The 23,904-nt window shown below is 42.2% G+C and overlaps 1 protein-coding gene across 1 annotated transcript in view; it reads left to right on the forward strand.

Annotated features, from left to right (window-relative positions):
• Positions 1-23,904, forward strand: part of EPSTI1 (epithelial stromal interaction 1) — a 55,279-nt gene that overhangs the window by 7,722 nt on the left and 23,653 nt on the right. The window contains exons 2-6 of the mRNA XM_066571414.1: positions 3,405-3,463; positions 5,447-5,530; positions 14,510-14,583; positions 15,214-15,297; positions 20,941-21,014. Coding sequence (XP_066427511.1) covers positions 3,405-3,463; positions 5,447-5,530; positions 14,510-14,583; positions 15,214-15,297; positions 20,941-21,014 — 375 coding nt within the window. The remainder of the gene's footprint in view (positions 1-3,404; positions 3,464-5,446; positions 5,531-14,509; positions 14,584-15,213; positions 15,298-20,940; positions 21,015-23,904) is intronic.

Here is a 23,904-nt window from a genome sequence, read left to right on the forward strand (position 1 = left end):
CTTTTTTGAAGAGCTGTAACTGGGGTAAGATGTTCTTTCTCCCCCTTCCAGTGACTTCTGTATTTGTATTTATAAAACACCCCTACCTCAAAGATAGGCTTAAGTCTTACAACAATTAGAATCATTATTAGGGAAACTCTAAAGTTAAATTCTTTATAATCTTTTCTGTCTGTGGATTTTGAAGCACTTCATATATTGGTATAAAGCACAAAATTCTGCAGACCACTGATAGCTTCAAATCTCCACATTTCCTTAATTGCTCCCCAGGTAAGTAGGATAATTTGCTCCAGACTTATGGCTACTGTGGCAACCCAGAAACTGACTGGAATATTAAATTGACAGGCTGTATCAGGTATTATAGGCTTAACTGGATCAGAGGTTTTGCCTGAACAAAGAAATGACATAAAATATCCTGCAAACTGGATAACAACACAAGGTGGAAGCTGGTGGTGGGTTTTTGCATTAACTTTCTTTCCTTCAAAAAGAGACTCTCAAGAAAATAAGGAATATTAGGTGCAGATTTTAGAACTGGTAGGGCAGGTGGAGTTTCTCAGGCAACAGCTCATTTGGCTTCCACTCCTGTAGGGTTAAAAAGCAAGGAACCACTTTGGACCCTGACTTTCACTCCTCACATAAGAAATTTACCATGTACTTACTCCTCCTTCCCCCTGATCAGAGAGTCATGGAATGATTTTTTAGGAGACCTTAAAGGTCATCTAGTTCCAACACCCCTGCCATGGGCAGGAATCCTTCCACTAGACGAGGCTGTTCAGAGCCCCATCCAGCCTCATCTTAAACAACTCAAGGATAGGGAATCCACAACATCTCTGGGCAACTTGTACCAGTGCTTCACCACCCTCCCAGTAAAGAATTTCTTCCTAGTATCTAACCTAAACCTGTCCTCCTTCAGCTTAAGGCCATTCCTGATCCCAGTACCCAAACCCACACTCTGGCATATCTTTCCAGAGACCAAGGTGAATACTATAAATTTAGATAAACTCAATAATGCTCCCCCCTGCCTTTTTTTTTCTTATTATTTCTAATAATAAGTAAAACAAAGCATTAGATAAAAGACAAAGAAAAGGTGGTGTCCTGTTCTCCCCTTCCCACCCCCACTGAAGACTTGGCTTCCTCACTTTCTTTGCCTTTATTTCAATGAAATTTAAATGAACTTTGCTTTTAAATAAACACTGTTTTAAACACAACAACTCTTAATCTGCTGGAAACAGATGGTAAATGTACTGTCACCTCCACCTCTTTGATAAACTGATTGATCTTTGCTGTATTTCATGTGCAGTCCTTCTGAGGTGCTGAAGATGAGGCCACCAGAAGAGTGGCCCCCACCTGGCTTCCTGGGCTGTGAGCCTTCCAGCCAAAAAGCGGAAGCAGATAAAGGAAATGATTCATGGCAAAAGGGCTAGATTTGATATTGTGATTTCTCATACATGTTCAGACAAGCCAAGGTCTTTTTTTTAAAAAAAAAAAAAGATTATAACTTAAAACAAATCAACCAGACAAACGCTTTTTGAAGTCATCAAAGTACATGGTATAAAAACTCTTCTGCCCTCTAGTGCTGTGAAGCAGCGTGATATCTAGATGCATGATCGATTTTTGGGAGAGGAAGATATGTAGCATTGCAACCCATAATTTCAGCCACTTTTATCACTGCCAAAGGGAAAGGAGGGGAGTTTAAAGGTACTTAATAATTTTGGTCTATGAACTTGAGAGAAATATGATCTTAATATCTGAAACAAAAACAAAAGCTGTAAAAAAGTCTTGAAACAGATACATTGTGTAGCAGCTTGTTAAAGGCACTTTGGGATAAATTGGAAGTGCTAACACTCAATCAAATAGAGAAAAATCTGAAACAACATCATTGATTGGGAGTCTTATGCTATCAGCAAGATGTGTTGTCAAAGCTTCTTTTAAGTAATGTTTGCGGTTGTGTGGTGAACACCACTGGGGTGTTGCTGCACTCTTCACTCCAGCCTTGGAGGGTCTGGGGTTCGTTCGGTGGAGATGTGCAGAATGGTCTCACTGTCTCGGGGGCACCAGAGTATGCCGGCAGAAAGGGAAAAGATCATATTAAATGGCACCATTAAAGCTCACGGCTCTGTCTTCACTAGTTTAATCTCATAAATTAATCCACATCCTCCTAGAATAAGTCTTCAAAGAGAAAGAGGTAATTGGATATAAATACTCTCTTACCAAATCCTGAATTACAGTGATACGGCAGCAGGCAGCTTTGGGCACTTTGATCTCTTTGCATGATTTTCATTCCCCTTTTAAGCCTTAGTCTTGGGCCTTATTGTTTCATTACTTTTCCACTGCCGACTTCTCTCTCTGCTTACTAGTTTGTCCTTTAGCCACTCCCTGTGGCCTTTCCTGAATCAGAGGCTCAGCCTTCACCCCTAATTATTCTTTGCTAGCTGTTCTTCTCCTTGTGCTTTCCCTGCAATGAAGCCAGATGAAATATTTGTGCCCACACATGCATATAAAACCCTGCCAAGACTCTGATGTGTGGGGCCAACTGCTGCTTAGTGCATTTCTGGTAAACCTGCACCCCCATAGCACAACTTCTGATAAGTGGGAGCCGTGTAAACTCCTACTCATACAATACACCATGGAGATAAAGCCCTTTGTCTTCTCCAAGTGGAACTGACAAGTTTTCATCACTCTTTTGATCACCTCAAGTCTCTTAATACACTCTGAACCCTGGCTTGCCTCTTTGCTGTCACATTAGATTGATAGCTCCTTGAGACAGCAACTGCATTTTGAATTAAGTCTGGCAAAACAGGCCCCTTGTCCTGATTCAGTAAGTTGCACCTTAGGCATGACAGCAAGATGAATATGCCCAAGGAATTCCTGGTGCCTGAAAATGAAAGGCTGACAAGGAAACTGAGGCTCAGGCTGAGAGTAAGTCACCTGGGTCCATCACAAACAGTGTGACTTTGCACACTCCTTGGACAACTTTTGGGCAGACTGCTTAAGTCCACAAGGTGCTTGGTGCCCACAGGGTAAGGGGTGGGACTGCCAGCACCAGTGCTCTTCCCAGCATACAGTCGTCTTCCACATGGAACATTGTGATTCAAGGACATGATTTGATTTGAAATGCATGAGATTTGATGTCAGCAGTCTAGAGTAAGACTTGAATAAGAACAGCAAAGGCTATGCTAAAAATTCCTGAAAATATTATCCTTGGTATCTGCTGCCAATTACAAATATAACAAGTACTCCTAGAGTACTTACCAAAAATTCCTAAAGAGCTGAATCAGAATAAATATTACTTTTTCTATGAAGTTGTTTGCTACAACAGCAGAAAACTGACTTTGGTGATGAAGGAACACTTTCTCGTTCTGATTTTGTGTGAACAGGGAAAATAAGAGTGTATTCTTTCATTTTAGTGTTGGCCCATATGTCTTGGTAACTCCAAATGAAACCAGAAGAAAACAGTTGCAGCAAAGTAAGTTGAGTTGTCTAATATAATACACACACTTGAATAACTTTGGGATTTTAGCATTTTATTGCTCTTGCAATTTTTATCCTCATTTTTACAATGCTTTTATATGTATAGATATAACAGTAATGCCAATGCTATGAGCATTCTCCATGATGATGTAGCTTTTCTTAAGAGTGACTCATCATCTGGCTTTACTTCATGCAGAATAAATCTTGTTGGAAGGGTTTTGGTAATTTCAGTGCAGGATTTGTTCAAGATGGCTTCAGCAAAACTATGCTGGAATTAGCTCTATCCAACTTTTACAGGATTGAATTCATATTGGGGAACCTTGAACAGTCTCAAGGTTAAGAGGAGGAAGAACAAAAATATAAATAAGAAATATTTTTGAAAATACTCCCATGTGGAAACAAAAGTGACTGCAGACACTGTTGGTTCTTGAACATGCATTTGAGTGTAGGTGGTTCTTCTACTGAAACTGATAAAAGTAATTTTAGGTGGAAAGTATTTGTGGATATAGGTTCACTTTTGCTTAGCTTTGAGTCTTGCTGGTGAAAGTAGCTAAGCAGGAGCACCCTGCTTAGCTAGAATCTCTACCAGAAAGATCAGGCATATGTTGAAGTCTTTTATTGGCAAAGTTACAGCCAGAGTCAGGTGTGAAATTAATTCTGTATACAGTGGTGACTGACTGGGCACAGCAGTTCTACGCACCTGGGCATTGATTTATGCAAGGCATGAAAGCTGAAGGAGTGTGAGTCAGCACTTCTCATGTCTTGAGTCCTTGAGGAAACAGTGCAATCAAATCCTTTCTTCTCAAACATTGTGAATTTGGCTGAAATGCTTTACCAGCAGGCTGGTGTGGGTTGGGTTTCCTTTGGATGCAAGAAAGAAAATGGACTTATCATGAACCAAACTATATATTTTTGAAGGAAGAATAGCAGCATATCATCTTAGACCTGACTATGATGTTAACAGCAAAGGTGCTGCTGCTCTGATAAAGATCTGTTTGCATTTGCACTTTGTGGTGCCCCTGTGGAAGGTCTGAAGCATGTCAAGTATTTCTGTCCTGAACGCTGGCAGAAATAGGACCTCACTGGATGCAGTCTCTACTTAAATGCTTGTTTTAAAGGTGAAATAAAAAGCTGTTCTCTGTCTTTTGGGTCTCTTTAGAGGTTTACCCAAATACTGGCTTTATCCTCTTAGAGGATGGCTGGTGTTAGCCTCCAATAGCCATAGCCAGCCGTTATGATGCACAGTTAGTAAGAGTAAAATAAGCTTCCAGAGCAACTGAAGTGCTAGTGTAAAACACAGCTCCTCTTTCCACAGGCTTTGTTGGCCTTGCTATTTAAAGGAATTGTTGTGCTTTTCTCTCTGTCAGTCAACAAAGAGAGAAGTTAAATCAGCCATCCTGGAGCATATGGCTGCACCCCAGCTGTATTGACTTGCACTGACTACGCTGGGAGCTTGCTGCCCATCTCACATGTGGGTGCCTATGTTGAAGTGTCTTAATTTGAAGCTGATTCATGCATTCCTCCTGTTTTTATTTAGGGAGCATGTGGTTGGGAGGGAAAATTACTTTTCTTTTCCCTGCTGGAGGGCATTACACCACAAGGATTTCCCTCTATGCCGTAATAACATCTTCATCGTAAAAACTTCTGTTTTACCTGAAGGAATAAATACTGTGGCACTTACCTATAGGTTCCCAGGGATTAAAAAGCAGTCTATTAGCAGTCTCATAGCTGGTTTTGGCTTTACTTTTGGGGTTCAGTCCTAGGGTTGCTCACCATTACAGTCTCAAGTTAGGAAAAATGTTTGCCTTATTAGCTAATTATTGCAGTGACTGTGTAGCCTCTTGTGAGGGTGTCTGCATCTCTTGAGAAGCAAGCTGGTTCCTGGATGGTCTTCAGGATTACATGCAATTAGCAGTAATGGCTGCTTGTTAGTATTCCTCTAACTTACATATATTTATTTCTTTTTATACCTGCTCAGTTGCTAAGAAAGAGCTTGATGACCTGGAGCAATGGAAGAAAGAACACAGGCCAGGGCCAATTATGTTGGTGCCACAGAGACTGGGTAAGACATTTACATCAGCAATTGAGAATTGCAAAATTTAATTTTCCAAGACATGAGACATTTTTAACTTTTTCTCTCTACTTAATAAAGAGATTCAGTCTCAATAAGGGCTGACCTGAGCCTATTGTATGTGCTTTGTGCTTCTTGATGATCATGGCAAGGAAGATGTTTCTGAAACAAAACAGCACAGATTGTCACTCAAGAAATCTGTCAAGGGCAGGGTAGAAAATCTGTACTACCATTTGGGGAAAACAGGTGGATTAACCCTCCTGCTGTTAACACTGTCTGTGGTTGATGTCTCTGAGGGGGCACACACTTGTCATTAGTGTGCAGATGGACAGCATGTTGGAGACCCTCCAGTTACCCATAAGAAAACTCTGTGTCTGTGTGTGCTTTCCTGGCGGTTGGCTCTTGAAGAGGCAAAAGTGATCCCTGCAGCCTCATCATTTGCAGGCTAAATGTGTGTGAAGCCCTGTATTACCAATTTTTTGAAGATAACAGACAAGTAAATGAAAAACAGGGTAAAAAGCTGCAAGAACTTAAGACACCCTGAACATAACTGATGTGGTTGTTAAGATAAGCAAGATGTTTTCTAGATGGGTGAGAGGAAGTGTAGGAGATATCTTAAATTGTAACCACTATAAGGTATTGAATTTAGTGATATTTCAGACTTAGTTTTTGTTGTAGTGCGTTTTTATATTTTGTAATATTTTGAAGTAGTTTTGTTTTGTATTCCAATATTTTTCCCAAATGGTTTATCCCAGACTGTACTCCCCTCCCTTTATCTGTGTTATCCCTCTCCCAGGATGAGATCATCCCTAAACCCCCACCCTGGCTCTCTGTCAATCACTCAGCATCCCATCCCCCCCATCCAGAAGTTTCGGTCCAAGTTGTCGAGTGATTTGCCAGAGGCCAGGGGTCAGCCCCCCAGGCCTAGTCCCATACGCTGCCCTATATGTCTATCCCCCAGTTCCCATCCCTCAGAGATACCTATTGGTTGGTAAAATGTTATCTACTTTTGGTTTCCTGCTCCCTTGAAATGTGACCTTCGGAGATCTCCCGGGGCTCTCGGCAGGAGGCCCCCTGAGGTGCAGGAGCTCCTTTGGGATCTGAATAAAACCATGGACTAACCCCTGCTAAGAGTCGGCCCTTTATCTTCTACCGATGTCTCTGGTGTCTCTTGTGCTGCACAGGCGCCCAGCCCAGGTGCCCTCAGTACCCTCGGGGCACAGACAGTGTCTCCCCGCTGTCGGCCGTGTCGGGGCTGCCCTCCCCGGTGTCTGCCGACTCGAGACTGGCCCAGGGTTCCTGAGAGGCTCGCAGAGAGACCGGGACATTTTGGCGCCCAACGTCGGGCTCTGAGACCATTCCCCGGAGCTCACGGACGGGGCTCGGACATTCTTTCAGACTGTTCGCAAAGCCTTTGGCCGGCAAGCTACCTCAGAAGAACACACTCCGTTTTAGGGAGTTGCTCTCCTGTGGACGAAACTGGTAGCTTTTGAAGTACCCTCAAAAGTCAGTTTCAGGTAGAAGTCACCATCCCAGGACTTCCTGTTTTCCTGTCCTACAGCTGGATTGGTAAGTTTTACCTTTTTCTTGTTTCTCCCCTCTTTGGGAGGGGGCTGTTTCCCTGTCTTTGTTTTCAGGCTCGCCGCGGAGAGCCAAAGTTTCTTTTCTCTATCTTTGGCAGGCCGCCAGCTGCAGGCCTTTTTTTCCTCCCCCCCCCACCTGGGTTGGTGAAATTTGAGATACAAAATTTAAAATCACAGCTACAATGGGTGCAAAGCTTTCTGTATCTCACAAAGATGTCTATTACCATTTTTTGAATTTTCTTAAGAGTGAAAAAATCCGATTTTCAAAATCAGATGTTAAACAATTTGTTAGATGGCTGTTTCTTCACTTTCCCGATGTATCAACTGAAAATATTAGTGATTTGGCTTTTTGGGACAAAATTGGTAATGAGTTATTGAGAGCAGGGAAATCTGGTGACACATCTCCGTCAAAATTTGTTTTTTTAGCCCTGCAGATAAGAAATGTTGTAAAATCTAATTTAAAGATGCAAGAACAGCCATCCGGGAACAGTTTCAACACCTCTGCTTCCCAGAAACCCAATTTACCCCCCTCCAAGTTATGTCGTCCCTCTCCTAACCCTCTTTCCTCACCCCCAGCCCCGACCCAGGACATTCTGAAGAAAGCTACACTCCCTAGCTTCCCTCAGAAGCTCCCTGTCTCCAACCCGGACAGTTCTGGCCAGACTCCCCGGGACCCTACCCTTTTCCCTGCTTCCCCAGGGTGTGAAACCCCGTCCCACAATCTTAGTGCCCGCCTTTGTACCCCCGATTCGCTTCAAGTAACTTCCCCAGACCATGATGGTGGATACCACATGGCAATGCCTGGTTCTTCTTCTCTCCACAATCCTTTACGCTCTCCCAACAGCCCATTCTGGTCGGAAAACCGCGCCCCCGAAACCCTCCCTCCCGGCACCCTCCCGCCGCCCCCCTCCGCCCCCTCAGGGCTTTGCCCGCCAGCCGCGGCCTCCCTCCGCCCCTCCCGCAGCCCGCCCTCCAGCTCCCAGGTCACAGAAACCGGAGGTGCTGAGTTCGGCAGCCAGAAGCCGGAAACATCACTGGTTCTTTCTGCAGCCCCTGTGTCATATATTTCAGATTTAAACGGGGGGATTCAGCCACATTATACCCCCCTTTCTGTGGATTCTGTCAAAGAACTTGCCAAAGCCCAAAAAGATTTTGGTAGATCAAGTGAATATTTTAGAGGACTCCTTAAAGCTACACTTTCTGCTAATACCTTAACACCCGCTGATATCAAACACCTTTTTACCTGCCTGTTATCCTCGTCTGAATATCTCTTGTGGGATGCAGCATGGAAAAAAGGAGTGAGAGAAATTTTACCAGCTGTGTGGGCTGATGAAGCTACTGCCCATGATGTTTATGGTAAATTGATATCTCTCGACCATCTCTGTGGACAGGGGGAATGGGAGGATGGAGCAAGTCAGGCAGAGGGCATTCCCAGAAAGGTTTTCAAAGAATGTGCTAGAGCAGCTGAGAAAGCTTTCTTCGGGCTCTGTCCTGGTGTTCCACTTGAAAATTATTTGAAAATAACACAATCTTCATCTGAGTCCTTTTTGAGTTTTGTGGAAAGGTTGAGAAAAGCTGTCGAATTTCAAGTTCAGAACGAAAGAGCCAGGATGGAAATCCTCACCGAGATTGCTAAAGAAAATGCCAATGAGAAGTGTAAAGCTGCCATCCTGAGCCTGCCTCTCGATCCAGCACCAACACTACAGTCAATGCTAGAAGTGTGTGAGAGGAAAGTTACCATCACCCTTGCTGACCAGGACGAGAGACCAAAACCACAGAGACGGATTGCAGCGGTGGAAGCCCCTGATCCACCATTCACCAGCCAGCTTCAGCGCGTCACAATGCCACAAGAGAGAACCTCCAACTCTAATCAACCTTGCCATCTTTGTGGGAAGTTAGGGCATTGGATGCCTGACTGCCCTCTGAAAAAGCAGTTTTTAGATTTTAAATACAATAACCTTGAAGATCAGAATTCCCCAAAAGACAACCTTTCAAAAAACTGAATAAAGAGCGCTCTTTTTCCCAGCGCTATGACAAAAATAGGGTGTGTTCAATTCCAGCACAGGACAGGGCCGAGCCTGAGCACAGCCGTCAGCACCAGGAGCGGAATGCATTTCATACAGCAGCGCGCCAGCAACACCAACACAAACCCACTGGCAAAGGTAAAAAAGTCCTTGCCATGAACATTTTGGGGACAGTAAAATGGTTCAATGTAAAAAACAAATACGGTTTCATAACCCGGAATGATAACAAAGAAGATGTGTTTGTTCATCAGACTGCTATAAAAAAGAATAACCCCAGGAAATATCTCCCCAGTTTAGGAGATGGAGAAATTGTGGAATTTAATATAGTACAAGGAAGAAAAGGCCCCCAAGCAGCCGATGTGACAGGACCTGGTGGAGTTCCAGTACAAGGCAGTAAACACGCTCCAGACTACAAACCTGTAAAATATTATCTGCATCATAGAAGTCCTCCACATGTCTACCAAGGAAATAGAACCCAAAACCAACAACCATCAAGCCCCAGCAACAGCCTAAAAGCAAGAAGAGCACAGAACACTGGCAAGCTGCCCTGCATTCAAAAGCCCATGTCAATAATAAAAGAACCTTCCAGTCCGATAAGTCCCACTTCTAATACCCTTCCCCAATTCCTGTGGCCTTCCTACCCCTCTCCCACTTTCCCCTTTTCCCTTCCATTGTGTTATTACCCCTTTTTTATGTTCCCACAAATTCCTACCACCCTTTCCCCTCTCCCATGGTCTCCCTCCACTAATCCCTATCCACAGAGTTCCTTTAGAATACCAGAGGGAGCATGAAGTTTCCCTAAAGTAACCATCCTTTTCTTAAACTAATGATTTTTATTTGGAGTTTCCAACAGGCACACCACCACCTACACTGCCTTGTGCAGAGTCTATCACAGCCAAACACTTTACCACAGGAGACAAAGAAACAGCCCCTGCTGAAAAAACCTTTTCCTGACTCAGTTTCCTGAAAAACCGTGTCTTTTTAGTGTTTCCCCTTAATCTGAACTCAGCCCCTCTACCATCAGAATGAGCCCCATCCTTCTGCTGCTCATGTTGACAGCCATCCATCCAAGTCAGATGTGGAAGAGTTTGAAGGTCTCTGTTGCCTGAATCTTTGCCTGAATCTGTCATCCAAAGCTGACCATGTCCACAAAATCATCAGAAAGATGCAACAAATGGTCCAAGACATCAAGCAAGAAACAGCAGACTGGATGGATGGACTTTCCCAAAAATGGGGACTCTCGGGCTGGGTCAGATCCATATTGAAATCTGTATTTTTAGTTTTGTTTGTTTTTCTTGTTATTTTGATCAGCTTTGGGATCATCAAGAGCATTGTGACCAAACTGAAATCGAAAGCTATTTCCCCTTTAGAGATCAATCAGGTGACTGTTCCTACCTCTTCTGAGGAAGAGACAGAAACCTCTGCAGAATTTATAAAACAGCCTTGGTTTGCTGAGGCTTGATATCACTCCGAGCTGAAATTTAATGTCTAGGTGCCTCTCCTTTTTTATTTAAACGAAAAGAGGGAGATGTTGTAGTGCGTTTTTATATTTTGTAATATTTTGAAGTAGTTTTGTTTTGTATTCCAATATTTTTCCCAAATGGTTTATCCCAGACTGTACTCCCCTCCCTTTATCTGTGTTATCCCTCTCCCAGGATGAGATCATCCCTAAACCCCCACCCTGGCTCTCTGTCAATCACTCAGCATCCCATCCCCCCCATCCAGAAGTTTCGGTCCAAGTTGTCGAGTGATTTGCCAGAGGCCAGGGGTCAGCCCCCCAGGCCTAGTCCCATACGCTGCCCTATATGTCTATCCCCCAGTTCCCATCCCTCAGAGATACCTATTGGTTGGTAAAATGTTATCTACTTTTGGTTTCCTGCTCCCTTGAAATGTGACCTTCGGAGATCTCCCGGGGCTCTCGGCAGGAGGCCCCCTGAGGTGCAGGAGCTCCTTTGGGATCTGAATAAAACCATGGACTAACCCCTGCTAAGAGTCGGCCCTTTATCTTCTACCGATGTCTCTGGTGTCTCTTGTGCTGCACAGGCGCCCAGCCCAGGTGCCCTCAGTACCCTCGGGGCACAGACAGTGTCTCCCCGCTGTCGGCCGTGTCGGGGCTGCCCTCCCCGGTGTCTGCCGACTCGAGACTGGCCCAGGGTTCCTGAGAGGCTCGCAGAGAGACCGGGACAAGTTTTAAAAAGTTTTAGAAAAGAAGAGCTGCCCTCCCTTACCTTGGCTTTTGTAGGAGAATTTGGGGTGCACAGTGCAGGATGTGGCTGCTTTGACCTGCAAATTAGGTTCTTTCTCTGCCAGGCTACACAAGATAAGTTTGTGGTGGTGTACAGTGTATAAAAATAGACAGCAGGTGGGAGATAGAGGAATTTGAACTGACTTCAACCCAGAGCTGATTTTTGGCTAAAGGTGATCCTGGTCCCACATGTTCTGCCCTGCAGCTGAGTCGCAGTTGTTTGCAGTGGTGGCAATGCCCTGTATTCAAATCGTGTGCAGTTGTGTGGCCAGACACAGTCTTTGTGAGTTCACATGTAACATCTGCTTCTTGCTTGTGGGTAGTTTTTAGAAGACATACTTCTATCACAAAAAGACAATAGAGCTTTTTGCTGAAGAAAGTGAAATCTGGAAAAAGAAATTTGGCATATTTGGTGTGTGCAGGCTGACTGAGGGTGTCCTTAAAGCTGCAGGGACTGGGTGTCAGGAGTCTTAACTTCTGGCCCCACTGCATTTAAAATCCTTCTGGGCAAAGAAGAAACTTAAGAGGGAAAAAAAGAAAAGTAAGAAAATATGATATCATTAGTCACTCTCTAGCTGCCACTTAGACTCCTGGAGGCTGAGACACAGGTACTGTGTTCAGCACCTCTGAAAAGAACTGAGGTGCAAAGATTATTAGAACATATCACTCCCACAGGAACAAATTTGGAGCTGAAATGGCATCTCTAATTTCACCCCTGTAGGTACTCATTAGAGGAAAAAAGTATCATGTGTTATTTTCTCAGAGTGGTTTTAAGGGACTGCGCATCTAGTCCAAATCACTAAATAAAATCACTAAATAAGGTTGAAGTTTCTTAAAGTTTTTTAACAATTGTGGTTTCCACAGGGAAATAAGTATTCTGGCTTTCAATTCTGTAATATTTGACTGGCAAACTTTCAGGCATCATGGAGAGATGAGAGCAATGAAGGATGCAAGTTCTACTCTCCTCTGTAAGCAACAAGCGGAGCAAAAAATCATGCCTGATAAATGCAACAGTCTCTTTTCTGGTATTATTATATATGATCACAACACCCTCTGACTTCAGTGAAGCATTTGACACATTACAGCCAAGGCAACTTGAATGAATTAAACCTGGCTGAAAGGCTATAGGCAATTTCTAATAATTATCAGAAAAATGTTTGTTCCAAGGCAACATCCACTAGTACCAGCAAAACAACTACAGTGCACAAAATAAATTTTGCTATTAAAAGGATAAAAAAAGAGAAAAATTAGGCATTTAGTAGGTTTCAAAACCTGTTTAGCGATAGTTTTATTTTCTAGACCTGGGGAAGAAACACTCTACAATGCCAGCTGTATGCTTATTGCTACTTTAAGCTTATTGCTTGTATACTCTATGGCCATTCTCTCTGGAGAACTTATCTTAGGGATTTATTTGTGTCCATAGAAATGTTGCCATGCTTAGGGTATTGATCTCCCATTCAGTGAATGTCACAAAAGCTCCTAAAGATTAGTTACCTTCCATTAGTAAATGGAGAGAGCTACCTTTAGAAAAGAGTGATCCCTCCTAGTATTTCTTACATTTCTGAAAGGTCTTGCAATTCATAGAATGGTTTGGGTCTGAAGGTAACTTAAATATCATTCAGTTTTAACTGCCCTGCCATGGGCAGGGATACCTTCCACTAGACCAGGTTGCTCAAGGCACAATCCAACATGGCCTTGAATACTTCCAGAGATGGGACATCCATGGCTTCTCTGGGCAATCTGTCCCAGTGCCTCAGCACCTCACAGTGAAACATGCCTTTATTATATTCAGTCTAAATCTCTCCTCTTTCAGTTTAAAGCCATTCCTCCTTGTCCTATCACTATACGTTCTTGCAAAAATTCCCTCTCCAGCTGTCTTCTAGGCCCTTTCAGGTACTGAAAGGCTGCTCGGAGGTCTCCCTGGAGCCTTTTCCTCTCCTGGGGAAACAATCCTGGCTCTCTCAGTCTTTCTTCACAGAAGAGGTGCTCTAGCCCTCTGATCATTTTTGAGGCCTTCCCATGGACTCCATCCAGCAGATCCATGTCCTTCTTCTATTGGGGACTCCAGAGCTGGCTGCAGCACTGCAGGCGGGGTCTCACCAGAGCAGAGGGGCAGAATCACATTCCCTCAACTGGCTGCCCATGCTGCTTTTGATACAGCCCAGGATATCAGGCACCTAAAGTAGCACAGATTGGTCCAGCTGCTTCTATAGAATTAGGAGGCACATAGAGGGGAATTTCTCATGAAAACAGTAAATTGTGGAAATACAGCCCCCATTCTCAGAGTGGAGTAAGGGCTGTCGTTATTTTTTGCAGCAACTGAAGGGAATAAATTATTTCCCTTCCTACAGCAAGAAAATACTTTGGAAAATAAAGCAGAATAATAGAATTAAAGTCACTCCCTCAATCCCTTGAGACCTAGTATCACTTTCTTTGTGTGGTTGGCTTCTTTGTTTGTGGGGATTTTGTTTCTTTTTACTGAAGTCTGAACATTATGGCCAGAGCTTTAGATGTTCACAAAAGAGAATCTATGGCTTTGGAAAAGGATTTCTTCTAGCTGGATATAAATGTGAGGTCTGTGGGAAAGGCTTTTACTTCCATTTCAGAAAGGGGGTTCTTCCCTGAGCCCCAAGACATTACTTAGAAAATATTAAAATGATAGCATCCCATTGGAGCTGACAGAGTCCAAGATCCTAAATCTGATAAAAGATAAACTGTTTAGCAATAGAATTTCTGACTGCATGTGTGTGACAAACTGAGCAAAGGTGGGGATAGCTGAATGTGAAAATGAAAACTCACCTGCAAAGCATGACTGATTTTCTGAAAATTGAATAGTTCCTCAGTAAACTGATCATATATTGTAGGGACATATTTGTTGGTAGAGTGGATGATACAGTGGGTGCTCTGTAAATAATAGACAAGTGCTTTTGATGGATGAAAAAATGATCAAAAAGGTCTCCTATCTGTTCTCTTTAATGTCAGACAGCTACTGTAATTATGAAAAATTTCCTGTATATGCATACATCCAGTCTGTTATATTGCTGTATTCTGAAATGACTGGCATTTGCAGTTAAAATGCTCATACAAAGTGCCATTTATATTTTTGGTTTTTTTAAAGGTGGAAACGAATCAGAGGCTCAAGTACGACAAAACCAACAAATGATTCTCATGCAATCTAAATACCAGAAAAAGGTCAGTAAGAATAAATGTGTTTATTTTTAGAACTCAAAAGAAAGCTTTTTCTGTAGTGTTTTGTATGACTATAAAATGAACTCACAGCTGCTTGACAGGAGAAAGTCATGAAACCTGAAGGAAGCAGCAGAAAATCAGAAACTAATGTTCTGCACCAAAGAAAATGAGAAATCTTTCCATAAATATGGAGCAATCTGTATCACAGATGATATCTCAAAAAACAACCAGAACAGTTGTAGAGCCACTTAAATGCCATGCTGTATCTTCCAACATGCTGCTTTATGCTTGGACTAATTGATCAATGTACCACCCTGTCCCGTGCTTATGTGGAAATGTTGTTCCTGTTACAAGAGGTATAAATGCTTGCAAGTTATCAATCAGCTGTGTGAGTCCTTGCATGGATGCCCATTTATCAGTCCTAGATTTTTCAGTCTTCTTAAAGTCAATATTGCAGTAGCTGTTGCAGAGCCTCCATTATTCAGTGTCTTATTTTAAGTGAAAAAAAAATCCAGAAACTTTCCCCTAACACATTTTAGATTTGAAAGATGAGCACGATAGGAGTCAAGTTACCTTATGTGTTCCTTGTATACATAAATATGTAAAATAACTTCCTATGTTTATGTCATGCAGCACAAAAGAGAAGAGTATGTAAAAGCAAAAAAGGCAGCTGAAGAAGCTGAAATCCTGAAAAAGAAAGCAATTCAGAGAGAAAAGGTAAATCTGGTTACTGCAGACTTGAAGCCATATAACAGTTCATGTCTTGATGTTTGATTTTGCTGAGCTACATGGAGCCGGATAATTAAATTAGTGGTAGCCCTGGATGGTATTGAGGAATTAGGAAATGTAGTTCTTCTCCTCTTCGTTGCTGACCGAAGGATGCCTGCCCAGGGTTTTTGGGGGCTTGAGTGTTCCTTTGGCTCATCAGAAACTCCAGCCTTTCAGTTGCATCTATCTGGCAGAGTTAGCAGAAAAGGAGGTCAGGAGTAAATTGTGTGCAGGTTGTATGATTCACTTTGGCATGAGCTCCCTCTCTAAGATTGGATTGTAGCAGTTGGCACAAAGACCTTATAGAAATCCATAATTGCCTGTGCACATGGGAAGAATACTCGAAAATCCAGCCTGTCAGGATGGAAAAGATATCCAAATCATGGAAAGGTCAGTGTAGTCTACCTGCATTGCGATGAGAGCACCCTGAAATTCAACTGCCCCTCCAGCCCTTCTACGGCCAACACACACAAGTGTCTTGCTAATAGGCCTGATCACTCTTCCTTCTAATATTCTCTGTATATTGACACCAATGATAGTTCACTCGAAGATTTTCTGTTATTATTTTTTCCTTTTATTAAATTTTCTTTTTATTATTATAATTGTTTTGCTTTCTCTAGTTATTCTCACAAAGCATCTCCTTCTTTGTGCTGCACAACCCTTTGTAAAAGTTCATTTCTGTCTCCTTGGTGGCAACCAAGTAGTACTTGCTTGAGAATGCAGTGTGGAATTTAAACGAGAAATGAAAGGAGAGGGAGCATGATACTGATGTGCTCATTAACAAGGAGAGAAAGGGAGATTTCAGGTTTGCAACTTTTGTCTCCACAACAGTAAAAATGATTTTCAGTGCAGAAACTGAATGTTGAGAGTTAATTAAAAAGTCGTCGATACTGGTTGGCGTGCAAGGGCATGCATAAACAAAAATAACTGTATTTGCTTCTAGGTGAGGGTTAGTCTGTTCCTGGTCTCTCAGTGGATAGTATTATACTTTTGGCATAAGCCTATACACAATAGCTTACAGGGACAATAAATACTATCTCCTGAAAATGTTGTTAGCTGTTACCATCTCATGTACAGCTCCAGACACAGTGATGATAGCAGTGGAAGAGAGTAGATTAATTATTTAATATATGTTATTTGCCCGTGGGCATTGGACAAGAAAAATGTTACAAGACTGCTATAATTTCTAGTTACACCTGGAAAATATATTGATGTATCAGGTTTGTTTTCATGCTCTTTAATTTCCTTACCTTCACTCCCACAGATTATAAAATCTTTATAGATGTTGTAGATAGTAAAACCATAAGTATCTGTTTTTGCTGAAGGAGGATGCAACATTGCAGCAAACATCTTTGCCAAACAGACTAATTTGACTAAATAAACATATACCCACAAAGCAATCACACAAAACAGAGGTGTGTGAAAGGGAAGTCTTAGTTTAAATTTGTTTATTCAGATTGTCTTCCACAATACTGATTGAGCCGATGGAGATTTCTTCTTGGAAGATGATTAGGTATTAAATATTTAAACTTTTAAGAAAGGCATGCTGAAAAGCAACTGGAAAGTGCCAATTTGGCTATCTCACCCTGTCTACAGATTAAAGGCTCCCAAGATCCGAGAATGACACGGATCCTACTGGTGCTGTACAACCAGTGTTGGGCTCTGTTTACCAAAGGAAAGGAGCTTTTTATTTGAAGTGATAGATTTGTATTCAACTGCACCTGTAGGGCATTGGCTGAGAGCATGTCTTTCTGCAAGTTCACAGGCTGTCTTTTCTTGATGGCCAGCCCTTCTTTTGCTCAAGGTTATAATTCATTCAATAAAAAACAAATTGTGTGACAGTCTGAGAGGAGATAATAGCTAGCCAGCTTTATCAGCAGGAGCCCTGGAACTTTCACAGCTGGAAAGCTTCTTTGCCAACAGACATGAATGGTGAAGCCCTACAGACTAATGTGCGATGACTAGAACGGGTGCTGATACTCAGCTCAGTTCTTTCTTGATTGTAATGATGATGTACTGTAAGCCAGTGCTGCTTGTGAACTTAGGGTCTGTTTATGTTAGTGTTTTAATGCTGGTTTTGCAGAGAAAAGCAGCATTCATTTTCCCATTATCTTTGTGAACAAGTGAAAACTGTGAGTCTGCCAAAGCAGTACCCAAATACGAAGGTTGGCCTCACTATCTGTACGAGTCCACCTGCCTCTCTCTGTCATTCTTTAATTAACCATGGGGTTATTAGCTGCTGGAAGACCAGCTTGGCATCTACCTTGTCTCTCTCTAGCTTCCAGAGAGAGGAAAGAGTCTTCATTCTGTGCTCCAGAGGGCCACCTTGTGTGAGCAAATACTCAGATCTCCCGTGCACTTCAAGACAAGCGGCTTGTCCTGGGACTGTTGGGGTTTGTTCATGGGGTAACTGGGTTTGGGTATTCAAAGCTAATGATGAGTGCTCAGTGAAATAATTCAGAAAGACTTTGTAACATAAGGAGGGAATTCCCTTTTTCTCTATTTTTCGCAGATGCTGAGATATGTGTCTCATCCACAGAAAGTGTTTAAGTAAATGAGAGGTAGTTTTTTTATTATTTTCTCCTTAGTAGTAGATGTCCAGAGATGGTATTTTTTGCGCAGCCCTTCACATCACAGCGTTTGACCAGACTGGATCATAATTTCCTTTGTGTCTATTGGGTGAAAGGACTGTCAAAATTACCCAAAAAATAAGTAAGCAGCTTATTTTAAGCAAGCTGATACTTGGCTTCTTGTTTTCTAAACTTTTCTCATTTGTGTTGCATATAAAATTGGATGACTTCAGTGCAATGGATGTTTCCTGTGACTGAATTTCTGTTGCTGTTATCCTGCCTTTAACATTTCCTTTTATAGTTTAGGTCTTGACTGATTATTAGAAGATTCAAACGAATTGAAATGAAAAGGCTCACTGTAGTTACGCTGCATGCAACATTTTTTTCTCTTACATTATGTAGTAAACAGTCCTGCCATCTTCAGAAAGTGTCTTATTTAGGATAAACTGTAATTTTGTTTTATTCTTTATCAAATCATGTGCTCTTTAATTTGACTGTATTAATCAGCATGAGTGGCCTTTTTTTAGGAATTTGTTAAAACTGGGCACTTTACAGACCTTCTGCTAACATTTTTCAATGTGTTTACCTTCAATATCACAGCTGTTCCACTCTTGGCTTTTTGAACATGGTGCCAAATGTGGAGTGCTTTGGCAATGTCTATTGATAGATTGTCATTAGTTGGAGAATGTGCCCGTCCTGTCGCCTGTCACTTGCATGCATCCTTAAGCAGGTGTCCTAGGGTAAACTTCCAGAGTAAAAAATAGTCACACCAGCCACAAGTGTGTAATTTCAAGATGCTGGAGTTTTCTTCAGGTACCAGTCTGGTGGTAGAATAGCTGTAGGATATTCCTTTATTTTTTCATCTAGTGGGAGACAGGGTTGGTACTGAAGGTTTGTATTCATCAAAGTTAATATCACTGTTCTCTAGATGTCACTAGCTGGGAGCTAGACCACAAGAAGTCCTCTGAGATTTGGATTTTTTTGGAACTTTTTGAATTTCTCTTTTTGAACTTTCAGGAGTGTTGCAATATGATGGTGGATCCCACATCCAATGCTTTTTGAGAGGTCAAGGCATCAGCTTGTGGTATTGGGCAGTGTTGAGGAAAAGCCTGGGAGCTTTGGCTGGTGTCTCAAGGGTATCAGCATCACCTTTGACAATAACACAAGCCATAGATTTCTTTTCTGCCTCTTTCCTTTCTTTTCCTGTAAACTGTGAAGCTGCACAAACGAGTGGGAGTTTTTTTGCCTAACATATCATCTGTGTCTAGGTTAGGAGCAAACAATATATCCCCTGAACACTAAAATCATCCATACTGTGTAGTGATGTTCCTTACTACGGTTTGGTTAAATTATTTCAATTGCTTCAGTATGTCATACATTCTGTCACTGTCTCTGCATGTCAAATGAGTGAACAGGACATCTTATTCAGAGATTCCCCTTCCTCCTTTTGTTTATTTCTCACTGCCTTTTTCCAAATAACAGCTTCTAAGTCTTTTGCCTTCCAGCAGTTTTTATCATTACACAACATAGTGGCTCTTCTCCTATCTGCAGACATCTGAAAGGATTTTTTTTCTTAATCCTGTGCATGCAAAGGAGGAATTTGCACTTGTTTTCTAAATCTCTTTCAGACAGTCATTCTTTATCCAATTAAAAAATATGCATCCTGAAATTGCCAAAGGCAAAGTGATTGAGTAACTACCAGCAGAATTGTAATTTTTCTGATATGCTTTTCATTGCAGGACAGGAAGAAGATTATGGAACTGGGGATTTCAGCCCTGTTCTCAACACCCCTTACCCACTTAGATGTTTCCCCTTCCTTGTTCTCACTGTCCTCGCACAGTACCTGTGCTCAGGCACTGTTTTCTCCCTGATTTGGGGCTCAGGCCACAGGAGCCATTTTCATCTACACCCCCCTTCCCATCTCTGCAAGGTATTGTCTGAAATTTCCAGGGCACTTTGTTCAGAGCAATGCCTGGTTGCTGGGTTACTGAGCAATTACCTTTTTTCCTTTTCAGGGTGGGCAATGAGCAGAGTGACATCCGAGAATGTATTTTTCTCCACATGAGGGTTGTCGTGATCATTTCTTGGGAGCTCTTTCTGGAGCATCCCCCCACCAACTTCAGTGTGGGAGTTCAAAATACAGCAGGCTGAAATCTCAGGCTGGAACTTCAAATTAGAATCCGTTTCATACACTGAACTGCCTTTTAAGTGCTCTTCCTACTGGACCTAACTGCATCCTGTGAGCCAAAACAAAAATTTGGCTGGCCTCCTTTCCATTGGAATTTAGTTTGAATTGCATGTTGCTGCTGTTGCAGCAAGTTCTTTAGTTTTGCTTTATTTTACTGTATTATTCTACTTGAATTTGGGATTTGGGCAGCTTAGATGATACTACCACTGGAAATTATGTGCAATTCTATATTGAGGGACTTAATAATTTGCGCGGCATCCAGATTTACGGACGAGTTTTACGTGTCAAGGATTTGGTTGGCTCTTGCACCAGATATGGTATCTGAGGCAGAAGAATGCTGGTTAAGTACAAATGTCTCCCACTTTCATTCATCTTAGCATGTATTCAGCTGGCCAGTACCTAACTCTCCTGCAGGTCAGCTCTGTGAGCTACATGCGTTCACATCGCTGCACCGTCAGTGCCACAGGACTGTCATCTGCTTTGGTGCAGTGGCTTGAGTCTTCTGCCTTCTTGCAAGGACCAAGGTTGCATCAGCTGCACCCCGAGATGTCCCCCAGCAGGGCTGTGACATGATGGCTGTGAAGGCTCATAAGGCCTTTTGGGTAGATGGGTACTAGGAGCACCATGTCATTTTCTGATTTAAACAGGTCTCTTGACTAGGAGATGTTTGTTCATGAGTGAATACCTTTAAATTTAATATTGGGTCACTTCTGTACCCAACTGCTATAGATCTTTTAAAAACAAAAATATTGAAATATTGGAATTGAAATAATTGATGTTTGGTTTTGGTTTTTTGGAAACCTCGAGTATTTTTTCCTGGTTTTAATGCTCTAGGCAGAGAGACTTGAAGTTAAAAAAAGACAAGAAGAAATGCAAAGAAGAGAGATGTTTCTTGAAGATCAAAAGTAGTAAGTAAAATTTGAAACCTATTACCTAAAATTCCTTATCTACTTGTCCTTTTGTTTTGTTTGTTTGGGTTTTTAATTATTATTTAATATTATCTTATTTGTTTGCATTTTTTCCCTGGTTTGGGGCTTAGGAAGGATTTCGCTTCTGTTGCTATTTTTTTCAATTTTTGACTTGAAACTTTTTTCAATTTTTGACTTGAAACTTGCCATTTCAAGAAAATGGGCACAAACTGGACCACGGGAGGTTCCTACTGAACACTTCTTTTACTCTGAGAGTGGCTGAACATGAGCACAGGTTACCCAGGCAGGTCGTGGATTCTCCATCTTTGAACATATTCAGAAGTTCTGGGCAGCTGTCTCAAGATGGCCCCATTTGAGCAGAGAGTAAGACAAGATGACATCCAGCAACCTCAATGATTTTAGGATTCTATGAAATAATCAAGCCTCCTCTACACCTTATTCTATCAGAAATTTTGTCCTGTACACCTCTCTTAGCTTCTAAAACATATACTTTGAAATGAAAGTTGAGAATTATAAAATGACTTTGTGCTTTTGTTCTCTAACTGAATCAATATGCAATTATTCAATCCAAGACTAATTATAAAAAAAAAATCCAAATTACATCTCCACCCATTTATTTTGTTGATTAGTAAAGAAGTTTAATCCACATGTAAATAATGAGGGCTTCCTCTATTTAGCATAGTCCTACTTAAATGTGGAGATATGTTGTAAAGACCTATTTCCCAAGAATACCTCCTTAATATCAGATTTAGATACTGCCTAAGTCCTGATATAATTAATTCCACTGGCAGTGAAGTTCCTGCCTTGCCCATTCACTCCATCCCATTTATTTAACTGATCCAAACTGATTCTATCACATAATTAACACACAATGCTGTTTAGTCACCTTTACCTTTTTTATCTTTGGCTTCTGAAATTACTCACCTGTGTTCTTAGCCTGATTGATTGCTTTTTCCTCCTCTGTGACCTTTAAAGAAGTCACTTCTGTCCCATGCTAGTGGCTCCAGTTCCTTCATCATTTGCCCAGACTGTTCTCTGAGGTACAGACATTTTAGTGCTTTGTCATTGACTCCAGCTTTTCTTGTATTTTTCCTTTTGTTTCTTCCCATTTGGCTTTAGGCATAGCTCTTTGCCTTAATATGTTGCCAGTATTTGTCTCTAGATATTGGTGTTTGGCTTGCTGTTTATTCTGTTGTGGATGCCTACTCACAGATACTTTGATTCCTAAGGAATTCCGAAGACTGCACAACTTTAGATCTCTGCCTGTTTCTGACAGACTAGACCCTTTGATTCTCTTTGAGCCTAAAGCAACAGCAGACACATCAGATCTTTGCAGTGCAAGGTCCTCAGTTATGGGTCTTGCTTTTCCTCGGGGGATTGTCAGGGTTCTTGTCTTCTCATTTAATCTGATTTTTTATCTTAAGGCATATGCTGTTATGAATGACACATATCTCTTCCCTTCTTTCCCCTTCCCTGCCTGTTCCTTTTTTTTTTTGCTTAAGGTGAAATGAATTCTGCTGTTGAGTGCTCTTTTCCATTAAAAGTAAATTTGGTTTTGCAAAAGCAGGCCCAACATGCCCAACCTTCTGAAACATAGGAAAACAGGAAAAAGCCACAAGTGAAAAATTCCTTTACCAAAAGGGTGGCCAAGCATCGAAACAGGCAGCCCAGGGAAGTGGTTGAGTGACCATCCCTGGTGGTATTTAAAAACACCTACTCAGGGAATGGTTGCTTAGGGAAATGGTTGAGTGCTGGACTTGGCAGTGCTGCGTTAGTGGCTGGTTCTGATGATCCTAGAGATCTTTTCAGCACAAATGATTCCATGTGGGCAGCCAGGCAATCCCAGGTGGTGCAGGAGCTCTGGCTGCCTGGGCACTTCCTGGCAGCCATCCTGCCCACTGATTAAGGAAAACCTTGTGAGCATTCAGCTGGCATCATCTCTGATGCCACTGAAAGTGGAGACGGACTCATCACTACAGTGTCTCAAGCTCCATTGCTTGAATTTAACTGTCAGAACATTATTTGTATGTACTTTATATTGAACATACACTAGGAGGGCCCTGTAGATCCTTCACCTGGAGGAAGTGAGCTGAAAACCTACCTCCAGTGAATGCAATTTTGGTAAAGCAAAGCCCTTGCATGTTGCAGTGTTAAGGAAATTTTCCTGTCAGACATTTCAGGAGCCACTCTGTCAGTCACTCCACCTGAGCTGGGACTGAGGCCCCTTTGCAGCCATACACCCCACACTCACACCCCCACACCACGTTCAAACCAGGTTTCTCTCCCAGTTCAACCCCAGGTTTCCCACTGCAGACTCTCAGACACCAAGATACTGAAAATAATTTAGTCATGGTGCAATAACTAAATAATAAAATAGCAGCTTGAGCTGGTGCTTCCAAGGAGGCACCCTAAACAAAGGAACACCTGGGCTTTTGTCCCTTCCCAGTCTAAGCACAGGGGAGCCTGGGGGTTGTTGTTCCTGTAGTTTTTCCCACTGTCCATTCCCCTGGCCAAGTGGCAGGTCCCCAGTCCCCTTGTTATGCAAAGGGTTGGCAGTTCATGGCCCTTTGCCTGGGACTCAGGCCCCAGCCCCCCAGGGCTCAGCCTGCAGCTGGACAGAGAGCTAGCTGTGCAGAATGCATTCCTCTGCAGACACAGTGGCACTACTGCCTTCCCTGGCCTGAAGGAATTCTCTGGTGGGCACAGGAAGAGGAGGGTGTACCACTGGAGGTTGTTGAGCATGCATTGCTAAGAGATGTTGGCATTAAGGAGCCCAGCATCCAAGAGTAATCAAAAGCAGTGTGACATTTCAGATTCTGTGAAGTAACTCCATTGAAGTACTGCTGGTTATTAGTGACATGTTCACATA

Source organism: Molothrus aeneus, chromosome 2 (assembly GCF_037042795.1).
Source record: "Molothrus aeneus isolate 106 chromosome 2, BPBGC_Maene_1.0, whole genome shotgun sequence".
NCBI lineage: Eukaryota > Metazoa > Chordata > Aves > Passeriformes > Icteridae > Molothrus > Molothrus aeneus.